Raw genomic sequence first — 15,152 nt, forward strand, 5'->3', positions numbered from 1 at the left:
CAAGCAGACCTCAAGTTAGAACTCAAAAAAAAAAAATGCAATTGACTAATGATACAAATTATTTAACGATGTTCTAGGGTCCGGACGCTTGAATATATTACAAGCAAAACGTCGTGCATGCAATGTGTAGGTGTTATGCAAGCGGGAGTGGTGGGTGGTGGGTCCGTTGGTTCAGTACAGCTGCTGTATAACTGAGCTGTCCGACAAACGTCCATGGTATCGAGAGATATGAAGAGCTCGAATGCTCAGATGCTCAGTGAGTTGCATTCTGCATCCGGTATGCCTGGCCCAATGCAGACAACTGAGATCTAGGAAAATGTCAAAATCAAAGAGGGAGTGAGATGAATAAGGAACATACTTGGGCTTTATGTATTGCGAGGCCACGAAAGTTGCTAGTGCTCCTTGGATTGTCATCCAAGCGAAGAGAGTCTAGACGAACGGATGAATGTTAGATAGTGGATGAGGATTGAAAGAGAAACGCACCTTTCTGCGAGCAAGGTATGTGTAGTACATCTTTATGAGATTTATAAAAAGTGGAACTTTCTATCGAGTGTGTTTCGAGAGTGTGATGAGTAGACCGGTTGGGCTTTGGGATTGTGGACTTGTGAACTGATCTTACTAGGTTTGCAGTTCCCTCATTTTATATGTTTCTTGGAAAGACAAACGGGGCGCTTGGAAGGATGAAATCGGAATACTATGCACGCATTAGTACAGCTCGAGAAGGGCGTAGACCTGCGTAGACAGGTGGAGACTTGAAGAAGGCCCAAGTAGACTGGTTCCAGGCTATACTTGTTATTGAACGGAACAGATTACAGTGAGATCGGCGGTGCTATTGTTTGATCATGAAAGAATGCGGGGAAGAACTTCTGGAAGGTCTGGACTCTTTTTCACATATGTCACGTGTTCAATGTCAATGCTAACGGCGCCTCATGAAAACAAGGTTTTAAACAACGAACTCGATGATATGGCTGACCCGTCCTAGACTGTTGATACGGTCAAATAGAGCAATTGTAGGAAAAGACCTAGTCAAGTATGGTGAGCTCCTTTTCGTATAATTATACCACCATTGACCTATTCACCTTATCAAGTAGCCAGACATGGTCAGTGTTTTCGTACATGCACCTATCATCCAACCAATTCATGACAAATTGAACAGAGAGCACTGTCCCCAACTCCCTTCCACCTCTTCCACCTCTTCCTCACCGTACCACTACCTCCAGCCCATTACCTTGGCTTTCTCTTGCTGAAATCGACGGATACCTAAAGCCTCTTCGCGCTCATATCCCCTGGACGTTCACCACTGCGAACACTATTTCCGCGGCTACAGGAAATAAGACAAAGGCTGGTCCTGGCTGGTCATATCATGGCAAATACGCGTTCAGAGCGAGAGAGTTTGGTTTGCAATTTGCAGCGAGAGTGAGGGATGTACTGAATGACGAAGGGATTCCGTATTTGGGGCTCCAATCCACGGACTTTGATCTTCATATCGCTTCGAGGCTTGACCGCCGTGATTCAACTGAATCAACGACATCTGATTCGGACGCTGCTCCCAAGCTTCCGCTTAACGACCCAAACGTAGACCAGCCAAAAATGAAAGAAAGTAGAGAAGACGAGACCGTGGTAATTTTGAAGATCAAAACTCACCTGGCATACATTCCCGAGGAGATTTTGAGTCTCAGGCCACAGCTCCCAGCCACAAAGGACACTCGTACGTAGTTTTCAAATCCTTCGGATATTCGATGAAAGTCCTTTTTTCGTTATCCCTACACTGACTGTTGTATATTTCAGCCTTCCCGATCACGCTGACAACGCCCGGCCTTACCATTCGCGACGTACGCTTCGCAATGCTGGTAGACGAAATGTTTAGGAACGAGTACATCAAAACCGGACGAGGGTTTGAATCAAAGCAGCCATCCTCGCTTGCTTATCCATCGGCTCAACAGATGGCATCCAACATATTTCGGCAGGGATTTTGTAGATGCTGTGGGCTACCACATCCCTTGCATCAATGCCACAAGAGAAAACACTATCCACCTGCGGGTAATTGCAGCGTATGTGGTGGGAACCATTGGGTTATCGATTGCTCAGTATTGAGAAAGAAGAAGGGAAAAAAAGCAAGCGTACAGTGATGAGGAGGGGCTTCTCCACAACCCCGCAATGCATGCCCGTCCTTTCATGTTTGGATAGGTGTTAACTAGTTAGTTCCTATTGGATCAATAGAATAGGCGTGTACTTATCACAACAGTCTACATCTAAAACTGCCTTTCTACTATAGAGAAGTCACCGTTATGCGAGACCTGACTTGATGCATATCCTGGTCAGTTATTACCATCATAATAATTTTTCTTAGACTTTTATGCCTTGCGTGTGGCCTCGACCCTCATTCGCATATCTACACCTGAGTTGTTGATACAGTATAAGCCCAGATTAAAACAAGCCCATGAAACCCTAAAAAAGAAAAACATCCCCTGCCGTTTCTCCTGAATGTGTTCGTCAAGAACCACCACTTCCTCCATCCCCGCCTCCATCTCCCTGTGGATCCTCATCATGAGCACATAGTGCGAAGTCTCCTGCTGGACCGACCTTTTCTCTTCTCTTCTTCAACATGATCAAGAAAGAGACGACGATGAGATCCAATTCTACTGAGCAAGGCTGAATGGTGAGACGTGATTTCTTTTCACCGGCATAAAGTCCTTCTTTGCTTATTGCGAATGAGTAGCAAGCGACTTCTTCTTTTGTGTCATCTCGCATCAGCTATCGGGATTAGTGTGGTAAGAAAGGATAATTGGCGACTGAGTGTTCGGACGCGCGTACAACACAACCCACGCCCTTGACGAACTTCCATCTATACTCGATCGTGTCGTCGCCGACAAAGTATCGAGAGCTGCAGGGTAAAAACGGACCATTAATTACTAGTGAGTTCTGTACATCCATGGCATTACTCACGAGCTAAACCGATGCTTCTTGTACAAAAAGTCCGAGGCGAGCACTGATACACTCTTCGCTCTGACCAGAGGGCAACTTCTCACAGCCGTCGGCCTGTCCCAGTTTCCCCAATCGATTTCCGCCACGATACTGTCCTCCTCTGACTCAGCGGGGCGTTGAATTTTGGAAGCGCGTTGGCCATGCGAAGTTTTGGTCGTGCTGACCTGGTAATGCGCAACGCCGTTGATTGAGACTAGTGCACAGTTTTCTGGGTTGTTCGGTATGAGAAAGAGGTCCATGGTCTAATGCGTCGCGCGTCGGAAACTAGTAATGTATAAGATAGTGATTAAGGAATGGATAGGTAATGGGATATCTTGGGGTCGTAAACGCGCAGAGTTAATCGATATCAAGTTCGATGAAGATGTTCTCTAGTAGCGATGCAGCATGACAGTTGAGAGGGAAGGGAGGTAAATCGAAGAATGACCTTCAGTGCTTTCCATTTCAGACTTCTATGATCGTTCGATCGCTCGTTTTGACTTTACCGTGGTCTAGACTCGTCCAACTGCCATCCGCATTAGCAGCGGCCCAACTCAAAAAACGAAAAAGATTGACGATAATACATCAGCAGAGCACTCAATGAATTAGCTTCAATATCCGATTATAATCTTCTCTGACACTTTTAAACGTCTCCTCCAACTTCTCTAACCGTTCTTCTTTCTCCAACTGCGCTAGCACCTCCTGCACGAAACTTCAGGGACAACTGGAAATTGTTGGCAAAAGAACACGCACAAAATTGAATCTATATAGCCGCTCCTTGACTTGTAATCTGTAAGCTCTCAGTCCACGGGCATCCATAGGGTCCAAATGCATTTGGATGAGCATCTCCACTAGACGTTGGAATTGACGCTATTACAAGGTCATCATTGCTTCATTGAACATCAGCCATATCTCAAACTTACTCCAGCAATTTTCAGCTTTAGCCTCCACTTTTCCGCCCATCCTTTCTCTACCGGAGGACCCATCTTACCCTTACTCGAGCCACTCAAAGCTTTCCCCACTTTACCCACACGTCCGCCGCCATGCGAGTATGAATTTTGACCGAATCCTTCCTCCATGAACTGTTTTGTCGAGAGAAGCATCTTCAAGTCATTCTTATCTCGTAGGTCTTCAAAAGCTTCCGCAGGGTCTTCAACAGTCAATTCGCCTATACGTGGCTGCGAGAGAACGTATTGGTAGATGGCTTTGTATAGTTCGGCTGTAGAGTGGTTGGTCATGTTTGAGATTAGGAGATTAGCAAAATAAGGCATACATCCATGTCCGTTCCGCTGGTAGGGCCCGAGTATCACGAATTGACTAGAATATCACAATGGTGAGAGGATTTTCGAAACAGGACAAGAGAAAATAACCTCAAACGAAGGCGGACTTTTTCGGGAAAATAATAGAAATTGTACAAAGAAGAATAACCGACAAAGTGATATGTTGTAATATGGGGTGCATTTCGTCTTTTCCGTTTTTCGTATCTGCAATGGATTCATATGATGGCCTCAGACGAAACGGGAACAACGTACAACACGACGAACTCCCACCCGTCTTCTTCTTCATTGATATAAGACCCTGCTTCAATGTAAAGCAAGATAAAAATCTGCATTTTTCGATGATATTCTTTGAAACCAGGGACATTCCAGGTATTCTATGGAAGCAGCAGATTAGACAGAACAAGACGAACAAAGTATAGTCACGTACATGGTAGACTTCATAAACAATAGTGTCCTCATCTTCTGGATTGTGTTGTTCCACCGCAGAGCCCTTGCCCTTTCCCTTTGACGCAGATCTTGTATATGAATAGATCATCTCTCCAGACGGTTTAAACGAGATTGCGTCTTCTTCCACCTGAACTCGGAACGCGTCTTCATTCGCTTCAATGCCTATCAAGAGCGTAAGGCGCAGTCATAGCGGCAGCACTGCGACGCACCTTCCGCAAGGAATTCACGTATGGTGCCATCCACATTGTCAACCGTATCCGCCGATTTTAGTTTGTCTGACCATTTCACGGAAAGATATTGCTTGAGGGAGCCGGAAGCGAACTTGAGCTAATTACAACGGTCACCATATTGCCCCAGTTCGGGTGAGAGCAGGTCAAGCGCACGTCAATAGTGAGGTTCTTGTAACCATATATTTTCTCTTCCTCTCCAAAGATCTATCCCGGTACGCGTTAGATGTTGACCGTGTAAAGTTGCGTGCCACGTACCGGATAGGTAAAAGCAGGGTGAAAGTCTTCGTAGGATTCATCTTCTGTTAAAGCTTTCTCGTCCTCCGCGGAACGCACTTGAATAACGCGAAGTATAAGTGTTATGCCACCAAAGCGTCTCTGAATTTACCCAGAGATATAGAGAGGCATTCATTTGAGTCTGTCGTCCAGTCCGACATAATGTTATGCAGATGTTTTGAGTGTAATTTTCTTCTGATAGAACGCGTACCAGGATAACGTTCACGATCTTGGTGGTCGGTTCTAAAGCGCGTTTAATTGCTGACATAAGCCTCTCGACAATTTTCCGCGCAAATTACCATGTCCTTAGAAGATGCGACCGTCGACACACAGCAAGTATGTAAATTACTAGACGATATGACGGCCAGTATGGCCTCTGCGCGTGAAGCTATAGAGTCACTAAAAACAAAGTGCGTTACGGCTCTTCAGAAATTGTCTTTACTCTAATCATCCCATTTTCAGAGGTCCATCTTACTTCGAGACTAAGGATGGAATATCTCTTCTTTCTTTAAAACACCATGTGCTGCTCTCGTACATGCAATCCCTTCTCCTTGTGTCCACTCGTAGAGCTTTAGGCCATTCGTTATCCATTCGCGACCCTCCTTCAGAGCCATTCAGTAGTCTCGAGCGCAGTGCTCGTGGCGCAGGCTCTGGGGACTTGGTAGACCAGATGATTGAAGGTCGAATTGTCCTAGAAAAAGTCAAAGTTCTGGAAGGCCGCATGCGCTACCAAATTGAAAAACTCGTTAAGGCTGCCCAGCAAAAGGGAAAAGTAGAAGCAGACGATATAATTAACGGTAAGGTTCTTGGTACAAATATGCCATGAGCACTCATTATAACTTTTATTTAGATCCCCTTGCATTCCGACCCAATCCTCAAAATCTGCTCGATACAAATGTGGACGATAAGGACAACGGCAACGACACTGGCGTCGCTCATAGCCGAAATGGCGATAGTAATACGGATGGTATCTACCGCCCCCCTCGTGTCGCACCCATGCCCTATGTGCCTCAAACCTCCGCCAAAACAAAACGCCAACAGCGCGCTCCCATTCCGACATCTCTTGCGTCTGTCTTACACACAGATGGTTCCATGCCTCACGTCGAAAGTACATCCGGTCTTGGAAACACACCATCGCTGAATAATACCTCTTCTCGTGCCAAATATCTCAAACACTTGACTGAATTTGAAGAAGAACAATTTGGTCGTGTGATGATGGGCAAGAAAGAGGCGAGGCGTAGGGTCAGAGATGAGGAAGCTTTGGCTCTTGGGGGCGGTTTAAGTGGTCTCGGAGAAGAGGGCAAAGGACGGAGACAACGTACTGCTGGTGGGTGGGAAGATGAATTTGGTGATGTTCTAAGGGACGTCGAGCGTGGCTCAGGCCGTGGTCTTGGAGGTGATGGGTATGATGAATTACGACAGCGGAGCAAGAGAAGTGGGGTTTTGCAAAGAAGTCGGGAGAATAAAAAGAGGAGCGCCGATTCTGTTGTTGCAGATGCAGATGTGCCTCAGAAGCGGAAGAAAAGTAGATTTGAGAGGGAACGGAAGGGTATCAAAGTTAAAAGGTAGATATGCACTGGATATACAGTCTTTCAACAGTCTTTATGTGACATGGAATAAAGTCCTCATTAGTCCTCATTATCGTCAGAGGATTCTAAGACACTTGTCTTCTGGCCAAATCATTTAATCTTACTTGAATACCTGCTCTTGTATAGCCCATTGCATTACGCGTGAGTGTCAATGTAATTTTTTTATGAAGTGATTTCCGCCCGTGGACGTGTGGATGGCACCGGAGTACCCGAGCTACCCCTTGCATCACGCAGAAAGATTATATGCGACGATGTTTCACGACCACGAGTATATACGCCCGGCGGTATAAAAGGCAAAAAGTACCAATATGCAACATCATTTCCAACTCCCAATCCTTCTATGAATTCAGAAGAACGAATCCGTGCCGTGGCCGTTTATTGCGGTTCCTCGATAGGAAAACGCGCTGCGTACGCAAAAGCAGCTCATTGTTCGTACCGCTTATATCCTTAGTGAACCATGCAAACAACTTATCGAAAATAACACAGCGGTTGGAGTAGCTCTAGCTAAAAGCAATAGACCTCTTATTTACGGAGGGGGAACTCTTGGGCACGGTCTCATGGGGACCGTGGCACATGCAGTTGTTGAAGCTGGTGGAAAGGTGACTGGAGTCACACCGTACGCACTGGTGGCGGCAGGTGGAGAGGAAGATAAGTCCATAGAACCCAACGGCATCAAAAGGCAAGTGGCGCTGCCAACTAGTAGTTCTAATAATGTAAGTGCGTTTCTGTTCATCAGTCGACTTTCACCCCAATTTTCTTCCCATTTTCCAGATCGAAACGGTATGGGATGAGTAACTCTTTTCATGGAATTAAGCTGATAACCTGGAGCCAGATCATAGTCAACTCCATGCATGAGCGCAAGGTGGAAATGGCAAAACGTGCATGTGGATTTGTAGCCCTTCCTGGAGGCTTCGGTACGTTCGAAGAGGTGAAATAAATTCTCATGTGTTATTGTTTCTTTCTCATACGAAGCATATATGCATTCTAGTTTTTTGAAGTCACAACGTGGACACAAATTGGAATCCATGATAAACGTATGTCAATCCTTCGAGGTCTGTATTACAATGCTCCTGATATCATTGGACTGAACAGCTGTTGTACTTCTCAACGTTCTCAACTACTATGAGCCCATACGCAAGATGATCCAATCTGCGATCGAAGAGGGGTTTGTCCAATCCTTCAGCAGCAGATTGATCACAATCGTCGACGGTCCAGAAGATCTTGTTCAGCATGAGACCTTCGATTGGGGTTTCGCAGCATTACAGGCAATAGAAAGCTGGAAAGAGGGTGAAGTATTGTCCAACTACGATTGGACCAAACGAATCGATGGAACCCGAGCAGATGGAAGCCTGGCTGCTTCATAACCTGGATTTCTCCGCGCATCATCGAAATTTTTTGCATCATTAATTCTTCAAAGTAATCTACATATACCCTCCATGTATCAACCCTTATAGATAGATAGATATAGGCTCAAGATGATACATGCTTTACGGTATATCGACTCTGAGCAAGATGAGAGAAATCAGTCCGCGAAATCCTTAAAATTATGTATGCGACAAGCCTGTAAACGGCCGTCGCGCCTACCAGTGCACCCAGCATTGGCGCAGGATCGACATTCAACTTGTACAGATCCAGTACCTGCTCTCCAGTGTTCAAAGGACATTGACCATCCGCCAGTCTCTGTGCGTCGTCACAAGTAAAGGTCATTCCCTGTAACGTATAGGGCAGCATGTTCGCCGTCGCGTACTTGAGGGGCGAAATATAGTTAATTCCTTGGAGGAAACCTATCATATCGATGCTCATGAGCCCCTATAAAACAGGTCATGTTGAAGTTGTCAACTTTGGAAGTGAGGCATTTATAGACGACGTACACCCATGAACGTTCCAACAGATAGTAGCACGCTGGTGACATTAAGAGCAAATCCGGTACTTTGGAACAGGGTGTTGAAGATGATACCAAGAGACTCGCCACAACTAACTATGCAGAAACAGTTAAGTGCAATTATAAAGTACATCGGAATCGTCCGTTTGAGGTTGATGGCAATGTCGCCGAGCAGAGAATACAGAAGGGCTGAGATTATTTCGAATGGAACTTCAAGGCAAACATAAGCGGCAAAGAATGCTTCTACAGAGTAAGCGCCATCATCGTGTTCCTTTATTGCTCGAAGTGTGAGGCATATCAACCATTCGAATGAATAGAAAACCTACTAACCTTGTAAAAGACATCTCTTTCAATGGGGTAAAGTGCTACATTTTGCAGCATGCCCACGAAATACACTTTAAAAAGATTGGAAAGAATAGATAACGCGGTTTGGAAAGCAAGGCTCACATGGCAAGATCTCCTCTATACGCGAAGGTTCAGCTCAAAAATTCTTTTCATGAATCAAACTTCACTTACGGACAGCACCGACAATATTGACACTCGCGGCAATGTAATCTCTTTTTAACGGCGCAAAGAACAATGCCTGCACTAAACCAAGGCCCAACACTTGACCTATACGAGCAATTCCCAAACTTGGTTGACGCTGGAAATTGATCAATCCCCGTCGAATGAGAATCGGAAACGCGACATAGAAAGGCGCTGGCTCCTTCTTCAATCTGACTAAATTCGGAGGAAGCGGGCGATATTGACGCTGCTTGCTTTCATCCGACATATTTAACTCAATCCCAGCAGAAGGATTTGGCTCATACGCGTCCAGGATCTCTTCGACCTTTAAGCGACTGGCTGCCTCCGCCTTCTCGTCCCGCAAGTCCACTGAAACCAGATCCAGAGCCCAGTCACTAGGATTACAATTTGTGGGACATTGATAACCCAAGCGTCCAAAGTAGGGCATCATTAGAGACGCTTTACCCGAATATGCAACCCGACCACCTTTAGCCAGAAGGAGTAGATTGCCAAATTGGGGGAAAAGTTCGGAACGGCTTTGGTGGATCGTGATGATTACGGTACGGCCTTCTGCAGCGAGGCCGTTCAATACATCAAGGATAGAAGAAGCAGTGAATGCATCGAGACCTATGACGAATGTCGTGGGCTGGGAAAATTCAATCATAAGTAGATCGAAACATACCACTTGTCGGTTCGTCGGCACTAATTTGGAAGGCAACGTCAATTCCGGTGGGTCCCACGATGTAGAAGAGAACAACGTTAACGTACATAAGTATTCTTGGCTCAGTCAACACCTGCACCGCAATACTTACCCTCCTCTTCTCTCCACCACTGATCCCTTTCACAAACTCACTCCCAATCAAACAGTCAGCGCAGTTACTCAAGCCCATCATTCGTATCACTTCTTCTGCCCTGCTATTCTTCTCCTTCATAGTCATACTCCCAGGTAACCTCAACCCCGCAGCGAAGCGTAGCATTTCTCGCACGGTAAGGTACGGGAGCAGAGAGTTGTCGTCCTGTGTGACATACGAACATAGAGAACGGAGCTCTGATTCGTCCGGTTGAAAGCCGTTGAGTAGAAGATTTCCAGAGGAGTTGTATCGAGTAAGTGGGGTGGACTTGAAGCGCAGGGCCATCAGATTGAGCAGAGAACTCTTTCCCGACCCAGATGGACCCATGATTACATTCACCGACCCAGCTTCAAAACGTGTTGTGACCGCATGCAAGATGGGAATGTGGACCTTTGTAAACCCTTTCCTCAGAGATGTTTTTTCAATGGTCACCGTCAACGCTAGATCAACAAGATCGACATCAATATCAACTGACTTAGCCCGCTCCTTTTCTTTCTTCATTCCGGAAACATCTTGATATCTCTCCGGACCATTTGTGTCTGCGTTTTTTGCAGTATGCGTACCAGCTACCTGCACATCGACCGTCCAGAATAGCAATAATAACGTTGCGCTCAGGTTAAATACTACCACGAAGCCGAGAAGAGCGCACACAGGCACGGTATACCAATTTGGATGGAAAGAGAGATTCTCCAGAATAAAATCGCCTGTGTATTGAATGCACGCGGGATTCGAAGGACCTCCACTCTCTGGGCAGTCGTAGAATTTCCCCGAGAACTCGTTGGCGACTAGGGCTGCAAATCCATAGAACTATCCGGTGTAAGCTCAGTTCATTGCAAACTCAACTGGGAGGAAAACACTAACGCAATATCCAACCCATTTGATCCATCGAACGTACACCGGGATTGTCGCAGCCTGTATGAAAAATCCACAAGAGAAAGACTGGAACGTGAACCTATAGTACAGTACGTGAATCAGTCTACGATGCCACCTCTGAAAGCCAAAGCTCACATCAAATTAGCGATAAGCGTTGCAATTGCGAAGTCCCTTGAGATTGCAGCACACAGCATCGCAAAAGACACCGCGATGTACTGATTCAATAACACCACAGCGTAAAAGCGAAAGAACTGAGAGGCATCGGGATCGAACCCACACATGAAGTAGTATATCACGGAGAAGAGGAAGGGGACAATGACGTCTTCGAGTAAGAGCCGAGCAATACGGGTGGAAATAACCCATGGCACAACGCCTACAACGCGTTCGCTGTGTTCTCGGTCAAAAAGTGCAAGAGAAGGACCTGTGAGACGGTAGATGTCATATAGGAGAACAAGGTATCCCTGAGCAAGGTTAGTGATCAGTGTCTTTGAGATTGACAGAAACTTACTTGTAAGCCACACGCAATATAAAGCGCTGCCTCCCGAGAACGGATGCCCGCTAAGGTTTTAGGAAGGTTCAAGAATACTAATCCGCAGACCAAGCCCATGACGACGGCTTCCATCCAGGATGCTGTGAGGCCCATTGGATCGCGAATCGTGGTGACAATAGTACGGGACGTCAAGACTTGAATTTGCCGCCATACGCCAGCCGTGTGGACGGGCCTTGGTGACCCCTTGACCTTAACACTATCTGGCGAAGACGGCAGTGAAAATCGGTTTGAAGATTCCTTCTTCCACACCTCGACGAGACGATGAAGTTGAGCTCGAGTTTTTGACTCGGCCTCGGGGGTACGGTCATCCACAGCAGCAACTCCGATGAGGTAGTCTGCCGGGTTGAGATGTTCGGAAAGACTTCCCGGAATAAGTGATTCGAACCATTTCACAGATTCGTCTGTGGGACCTGAATATACAGTAAAGCCTTGGCTGAGGAGGGTTATGCGATCAAATAGGAAGAAAATGTCGTGTCGGGGCTGATGGATAGTACAGATGACGGTACGTCCTTTTGACGCCAAAGATTTGAGCATTTTGATTAACTGGTAGGCCGAAGTCGCATCAAGACCAGTGGTAGGCTCATCGCAAAACAGGACACTTGGATTACTGAGCATCTGCACTCCTATGCTGAGGCGTCTGCGCTCTCCGCCAGAGCATCCTCGATGTGAGGCTCCATCACCGACCTGTGTATTGGCGCATTCCTTTAAACCAAGCTCGAGGATGATCTCTTCCACAAGGTTCCGGCACTCCATGGCTGTGGTGCGGTAGGGCAGACGCAAGGCTGCAGCATACAAGAGTGTTTCCTGGACAGTTAGCGAAGGCAGAAGAAGGTCCATTTGAGTGACATAGGCGCTTGTCACGGTTGATAGTTCGGGAGAGCCGTTGTATAAGACAGAACCGGACAAGACCATAGATGCGTTTTGCATGCGACGCGAAAGGATATTGAGTAAGGTTGTCTAGCACGATGTTAGACCGTATGTAAATCCGGACGAATAACAACGTACCTTTCCGGAGCCTGATCCCCCCATAATCGCACAAAGACTACCTTTTGGAAAGTCTGCAGACGTTCTGTCGAGAATTCTCTTCGTCTTTGGATTGTCAGCCTCTGGATCAGGATGTGAAGATTGTGCTTTGCTGAAGATTCCTTGGAGACCCCTAGAAGTGGGAACATCTACAGATACCTGGCGCATCTGTATGTTGACTGGAGAGACATCGGTGAACGATATCTTCTCTATGTGCGTATCCTTGATATCCCAGCCGTGCGTTGGTCCCGGTTGGTTCTCAATCATGCTGTTGGGTTCATCTTCCATAGTGGTTATTTAGATGAGCTATTCTCCATGATAATGATAATCGCAGAGATGGAACAAGGCTTAGAAAAAGGGACGCAGTGATATAAAAGGCTAGAGCGAAATCATTGGAAAAACCTCATGCATACATATGGCGGTTTCGTCAATCGGTATTTGTGTAGTTTATACTCTCTGGAGTGTTTGCTAGAAAACAATTTTCCGTCGCTACCTCTGGACTGGGACTAGACTGGGACTGGTAAACGCGTTGAAAAGTTGGTCCGGGCCGATGAGTTTTTACTGATCACGTTTCGAGCGTCTATAGGTTCAAGCCATCGCCGCTCGTCAACACCGTTCGACAGCTCTTTCATCTTTCTTTCAAGAGGAAAAGCTTGCAACGCAGGATTGTAACCCACATCAAACGTTTAGGCACTCAACTGCGGAGGGTTGCGAAGAGTTTAATTGAAAAGGATACGGAGATTAGAAGCGACGTTGAAAGTGGGTCCCCCAAATTCAAACATCCGAATGTTCCTACAGCTAGTGGGACAAAACCCTTGGGACCTTCCCATTATCTTCGTCCATCGATTTGGTGATTATGGAGTTTACCGAGCCAGTTACACCGCGGGAAATGGGCGGGCTTCTCAATAAATCTACAACGGACCCGGTTGTCCTCATAGGAAAGGAGTTGTGGAGAAACGCATTTCGTATAGTAAAGATGAACCGGGCTATGTCCTATCATGGATCAGCAAATTACCAGGCTCACCGTCAAAGGACCTCTAGTACTAGTAGTGCCTCATCGGCCAATCTCAAGCTGGATGCTATTCGAGTTCAATCTCGATTGAATGCGCTAGTGCCTAAACTTGAGTCTTTGACCCCAATGCAAGGCAAGGTTACCTTGCTCATCGAGCGCTTATATGAAATCTACAATTCTCACCTGACAGAAAATTTCTGGCAACTTCAAGGTAAAAGATGTCTGTTATATATTTTACTGGAAAAGGGCCTCTTTCCGAGGCACTCACCTTCCTTGCTCAAAGCTATCTTATTCAGGACTGGAAGAGTCACTAAGTACATGCAAATGATCATGAATTTCTCAAGTCAAAAGTCTCTGAATTATTTCTCAGGGTCTACTTACATAGTACTATTCATCATCAGTGATTTGTTTGTACATGTGTACAAAAGACACCAGGAACTGCTTCAATTGTTGGTGGCAGATAGACCTTGATGCTGGTTTGCCAACACCCGTAGGCAAACCATAGTCTTTGAACAGGCACATGATGCAGTACCTTCCTCCTTTCAGGTACTGCGTCGTGTTGAGTCGTCTCTGTGCTTCAACACCTCTTTTCTTTCCACTCCCACCCCCCCGTTTGAAACAGCTACTCACCTGAGCCATCAACACCCTCAAACTTCAACCCAGTCCAAACTGAGTGAGTAGTGGTAACTGGATGGGCCCGCCCACCCATTGCAGCTAACTGCTGACACACCTAAATTTTGGCCAGACATTTATGCAGTAAATTGTGACACTTTCACGCATAGATTTGTATCAAGAGGACTGTAATTGAGACCCAGATTGACAGTCAAAGTCAATACTGAACCAGTCTAATAGTTGAAGGGACCATATACCCATACTACCACAAGTTGGTTAGTTTACCCATCCCCAATACTACCTTTGGATAAAAGTCTACCTGTTTGTCAAGCAGGATTATACACTGGCAGCCAAAACTGATGAACCCCCTGTATTTGGAAAAACCTTTCTCACAGTGCCTGAACTCATCACTCCTCCTTGTTCTTCTGTGTTATACAGCGGATTGAACACCCATACCTCTGCTTTTGTGTAATGTAGATAGGGAATCTATTAATATACTAAATTACAAAGCTCTGGAGGTTGACAAACAAACCTAAAACGCCCTGCAAGCACAAAATGATGCTGCCTCCATAATAAGCCACATGTTTGCAACCCTACAGAATCCTCACAAAGTGCCCCGAGAATATACCAAATGCACACCGACAAAAGTCCATGCCATTCTCATCTATCGCGATCAGGATAAGATGTCTTGGAGCAAAATTCTCGGCCAGCCTTTATTTGCCAAAACATCTATTTCAAAAAACACCATTAAAAAGCACTATCATGAGGCAAAAGCACATGGCAATGACTGCTATTGGACTGCCAGGAAGGAGAAACCTGGTGGGAGACCACGGAAAATCAATACAGCTACTTTAGAAGAAGTTACGGACCAGTTTGACAGTGGGAAACTGCGCGATGGAGCACATGCACAACGTTGCTACTTTCCTGATATTTCAGAGCGCACAGTCCGCTGAAACCTTTGCGAGGTTGGATATGAGGGTTTTGCCCAACCAAAAAAGCCTTTTGAAGCCAGGGCATGTTGCTGGTCATCGTTTGTGGTGGAATAATTATGTTGCTTGGGAATCA

At 46.1% G+C, this 15,152-nt stretch overlaps 6 protein-coding genes across 6 annotated transcripts; 3 read left to right on the forward strand and 3 right to left on the reverse strand.

Moving 5' to 3' along the window:
- The first annotated feature begins 734 nt into the window (after positions 1 to 734).
- On the forward strand, positions 735 to 2,311 carry C8R40DRAFT_728743 (uncharacterized protein). Its single transcript, XM_046236007.1, has 5 exons — positions 735 to 873; positions 941 to 1,030; positions 1,096 to 1,100; positions 1,157 to 1,708; positions 1,789 to 2,311. The coding sequence occupies exons 2-5, from the start codon at positions 960 to 962 to the stop codon at positions 2,127 to 2,129; spliced, it is 969 nt and encodes a 322-aa protein (XP_046080706.1). The 5' UTR covers positions 735 to 873; positions 941 to 959; the 3' UTR covers positions 2,130 to 2,311.
- C8R40DRAFT_1130089 (TonB box-containing protein) lies at positions 2,281 to 3,486 on the reverse strand. Its single transcript, XM_046229151.1, has 3 exons — positions 2,947 to 3,486; positions 2,815 to 2,884; positions 2,281 to 2,754 (listed from the first exon to the last, which is right to left on the reverse strand). The coding sequence occupies exons 1-3, from the start codon at positions 3,222 to 3,224 to the stop codon at positions 2,494 to 2,496; spliced, it is 609 nt and encodes a 202-aa protein (XP_046080707.1). The 5' UTR covers positions 3,225 to 3,486; the 3' UTR covers positions 2,281 to 2,493.
- C8R40DRAFT_1155114 (histone acetyltransferase type B catalytic subunit) lies at positions 3,487 to 5,476 on the reverse strand. Its single transcript, XM_046229596.1, has 11 exons — positions 5,304 to 5,476; positions 5,174 to 5,250; positions 5,072 to 5,122; positions 4,898 to 5,015; positions 4,669 to 4,850; positions 4,494 to 4,615; positions 4,332 to 4,445; positions 4,235 to 4,278; positions 3,885 to 4,180; positions 3,715 to 3,831; positions 3,487 to 3,663 (listed from the first exon to the last, which is right to left on the reverse strand). The coding sequence occupies exons 1-11, from the start codon at positions 5,350 to 5,352 to the stop codon at positions 3,559 to 3,561; spliced, it is 1,275 nt and encodes a 424-aa protein (XP_046080708.1). The 5' UTR covers positions 5,353 to 5,476; the 3' UTR covers positions 3,487 to 3,558.
- A 3-nt stretch (positions 5,477 to 5,479) lies between these two features.
- Positions 5,480 to 7,031, forward strand: C8R40DRAFT_1259175 (uncharacterized protein). Its single transcript, XM_046233803.1, has 3 exons — positions 5,480 to 5,601; positions 5,654 to 5,988; positions 6,042 to 7,031. Exons 1-3 carry the CDS (start codon positions 5,492 to 5,494, stop codon positions 6,758 to 6,760), a joined length of 1,164 nt encoding a protein of 387 aa, XP_046080709.1. The 5' UTR covers positions 5,480 to 5,491; the 3' UTR covers positions 6,761 to 7,031.
- Positions 6,941 to 8,197, forward strand: C8R40DRAFT_727413 (uncharacterized protein). Its single transcript, XM_046236001.1, has 6 exons — positions 6,941 to 7,208; positions 7,267 to 7,493; positions 7,552 to 7,560; positions 7,613 to 7,708; positions 7,769 to 7,814; positions 7,873 to 8,197. The coding sequence occupies exons 1-6, from the start codon at positions 7,121 to 7,123 to the stop codon at positions 8,142 to 8,144; spliced, it is 738 nt and encodes a 245-aa protein (XP_046080710.1). The 5' UTR covers positions 6,941 to 7,120; the 3' UTR covers positions 8,145 to 8,197.
- A 53-nt stretch (positions 8,198 to 8,250) lies between these two features.
- Positions 8,251 to 12,631, reverse strand: C8R40DRAFT_1059089 (P-loop containing nucleoside triphosphate hydrolase protein; the record flags this gene model as incomplete). The annotated part of the gene is made up of 11 exons (XM_046225240.1): positions 8,251 to 8,589; positions 8,652 to 8,933; positions 8,993 to 9,057; positions 9,110 to 9,124; positions 9,179 to 9,793; positions 9,849 to 9,868; positions 9,935 to 10,824; positions 10,879 to 10,969; positions 11,026 to 11,351; positions 11,399 to 12,397; positions 12,446 to 12,631. The coding sequence occupies 11 exons, from the start codon at positions 12,629 to 12,631 to the stop codon at positions 8,251 to 8,253; spliced, it is 3,828 nt and encodes a 1,275-aa protein (XP_046080711.1).
- Between the last annotated feature and the right edge of the window lie 2,521 nt (positions 12,632 to 15,152).

The sequence above is a fragment of the Lentinula edodes genome (genome assembly GCF_021015755.1).
Source record: "Lentinula edodes strain Le(Bin) 0899 ss11 chromosome Unknown C8R40scaffold_53, whole genome shotgun sequence".
In the NCBI taxonomy this organism is placed as follows: domain Eukaryota; kingdom Fungi; phylum Basidiomycota; class Agaricomycetes; order Agaricales; family Omphalotaceae; genus Lentinula; species Lentinula edodes.

Bases quoted from the DNA above. Each gene is read 5' to 3' on its own strand.
- C8R40DRAFT_728743 (XM_046236007.1), top strand. From the start codon at position 960: ATGATATGGCTGACCCGTCCTAGACTGTTGATACGGTCAAATAGAGCA. The intron at 1,709-1,788 runs GTACGTAGTTTT...TGTATATTTCAG, and splicing joins CCCAGCCACAAAGGACACTC to CCTTCCCGATCACGCTGACA.
- C8R40DRAFT_1130089 (XM_046229151.1), bottom strand. From the start codon at position 3,224: ATGGACCTCTTTCTCATACCGAACAACCCAGAAAACTGTGCACTAGTC. The intron at 2,885-2,946 runs GTGAGTAATGCC...TTTACCCTGCAG, and splicing joins AAGAAGCATCGGTTTAGCTC to CTCTCGATACTTTGTCGGCG. The intron at 2,755-2,814 runs GTACGCGCGTCC...TAATCCCGATAG, and splicing joins TCAAGGGCGTGGGTTGTGTT to CTGATGCGAGATGACACAAA.
- C8R40DRAFT_1155114 (XM_046229596.1), bottom strand. From the start codon at position 5,352: ATGTCGGACTGGACGACAGACTCAAATGAATGCCTCTCTATATCTCTG. The intron at 5,251-5,303 runs GTAAATTCAGAG...GCGTTATTCAAG, and splicing joins ATGCCTCTCTATATCTCTGG to TGCGTTCCGCGGAGGACGAG. The intron at 4,279-4,331 runs GTTATTTTCTCT...GTGATATTCTAG, and splicing joins AAAGTCCGCCTTCGTTTGAG to TCAATTCGTGATACTCGGGC.
- C8R40DRAFT_1259175 (XM_046233803.1), top strand. From the start codon at position 5,492: ATGTCCTTAGAAGATGCGACCGTCGACACACAGCAAGTATGTAAATTA. The intron at 5,602-5,653 runs GTGCGTTACGGC...TCCCATTTTCAG, and splicing joins ATAGAGTCACTAAAAACAAA to AGGTCCATCTTACTTCGAGA. The intron at 5,989-6,041 runs GTAAGGTTCTTG...ACTTTTATTTAG, and splicing joins AGCAGACGATATAATTAACG to ATCCCCTTGCATTCCGACCC.
- C8R40DRAFT_727413 (XM_046236001.1), top strand. From the start codon at position 7,121: ATGAATTCAGAAGAACGAATCCGTGCCGTGGCCGTTTATTGCGGTTCC. The intron at 7,209-7,266 runs GTTCGTACCGCT...AAAATAACACAG, and splicing joins GTACGCAAAAGCAGCTCATT to CGGTTGGAGTAGCTCTAGCT. The intron at 7,815-7,872 runs GTATGTCAATCC...TGGACTGAACAG, and splicing joins AATTGGAATCCATGATAAAC to CTGTTGTACTTCTCAACGTT.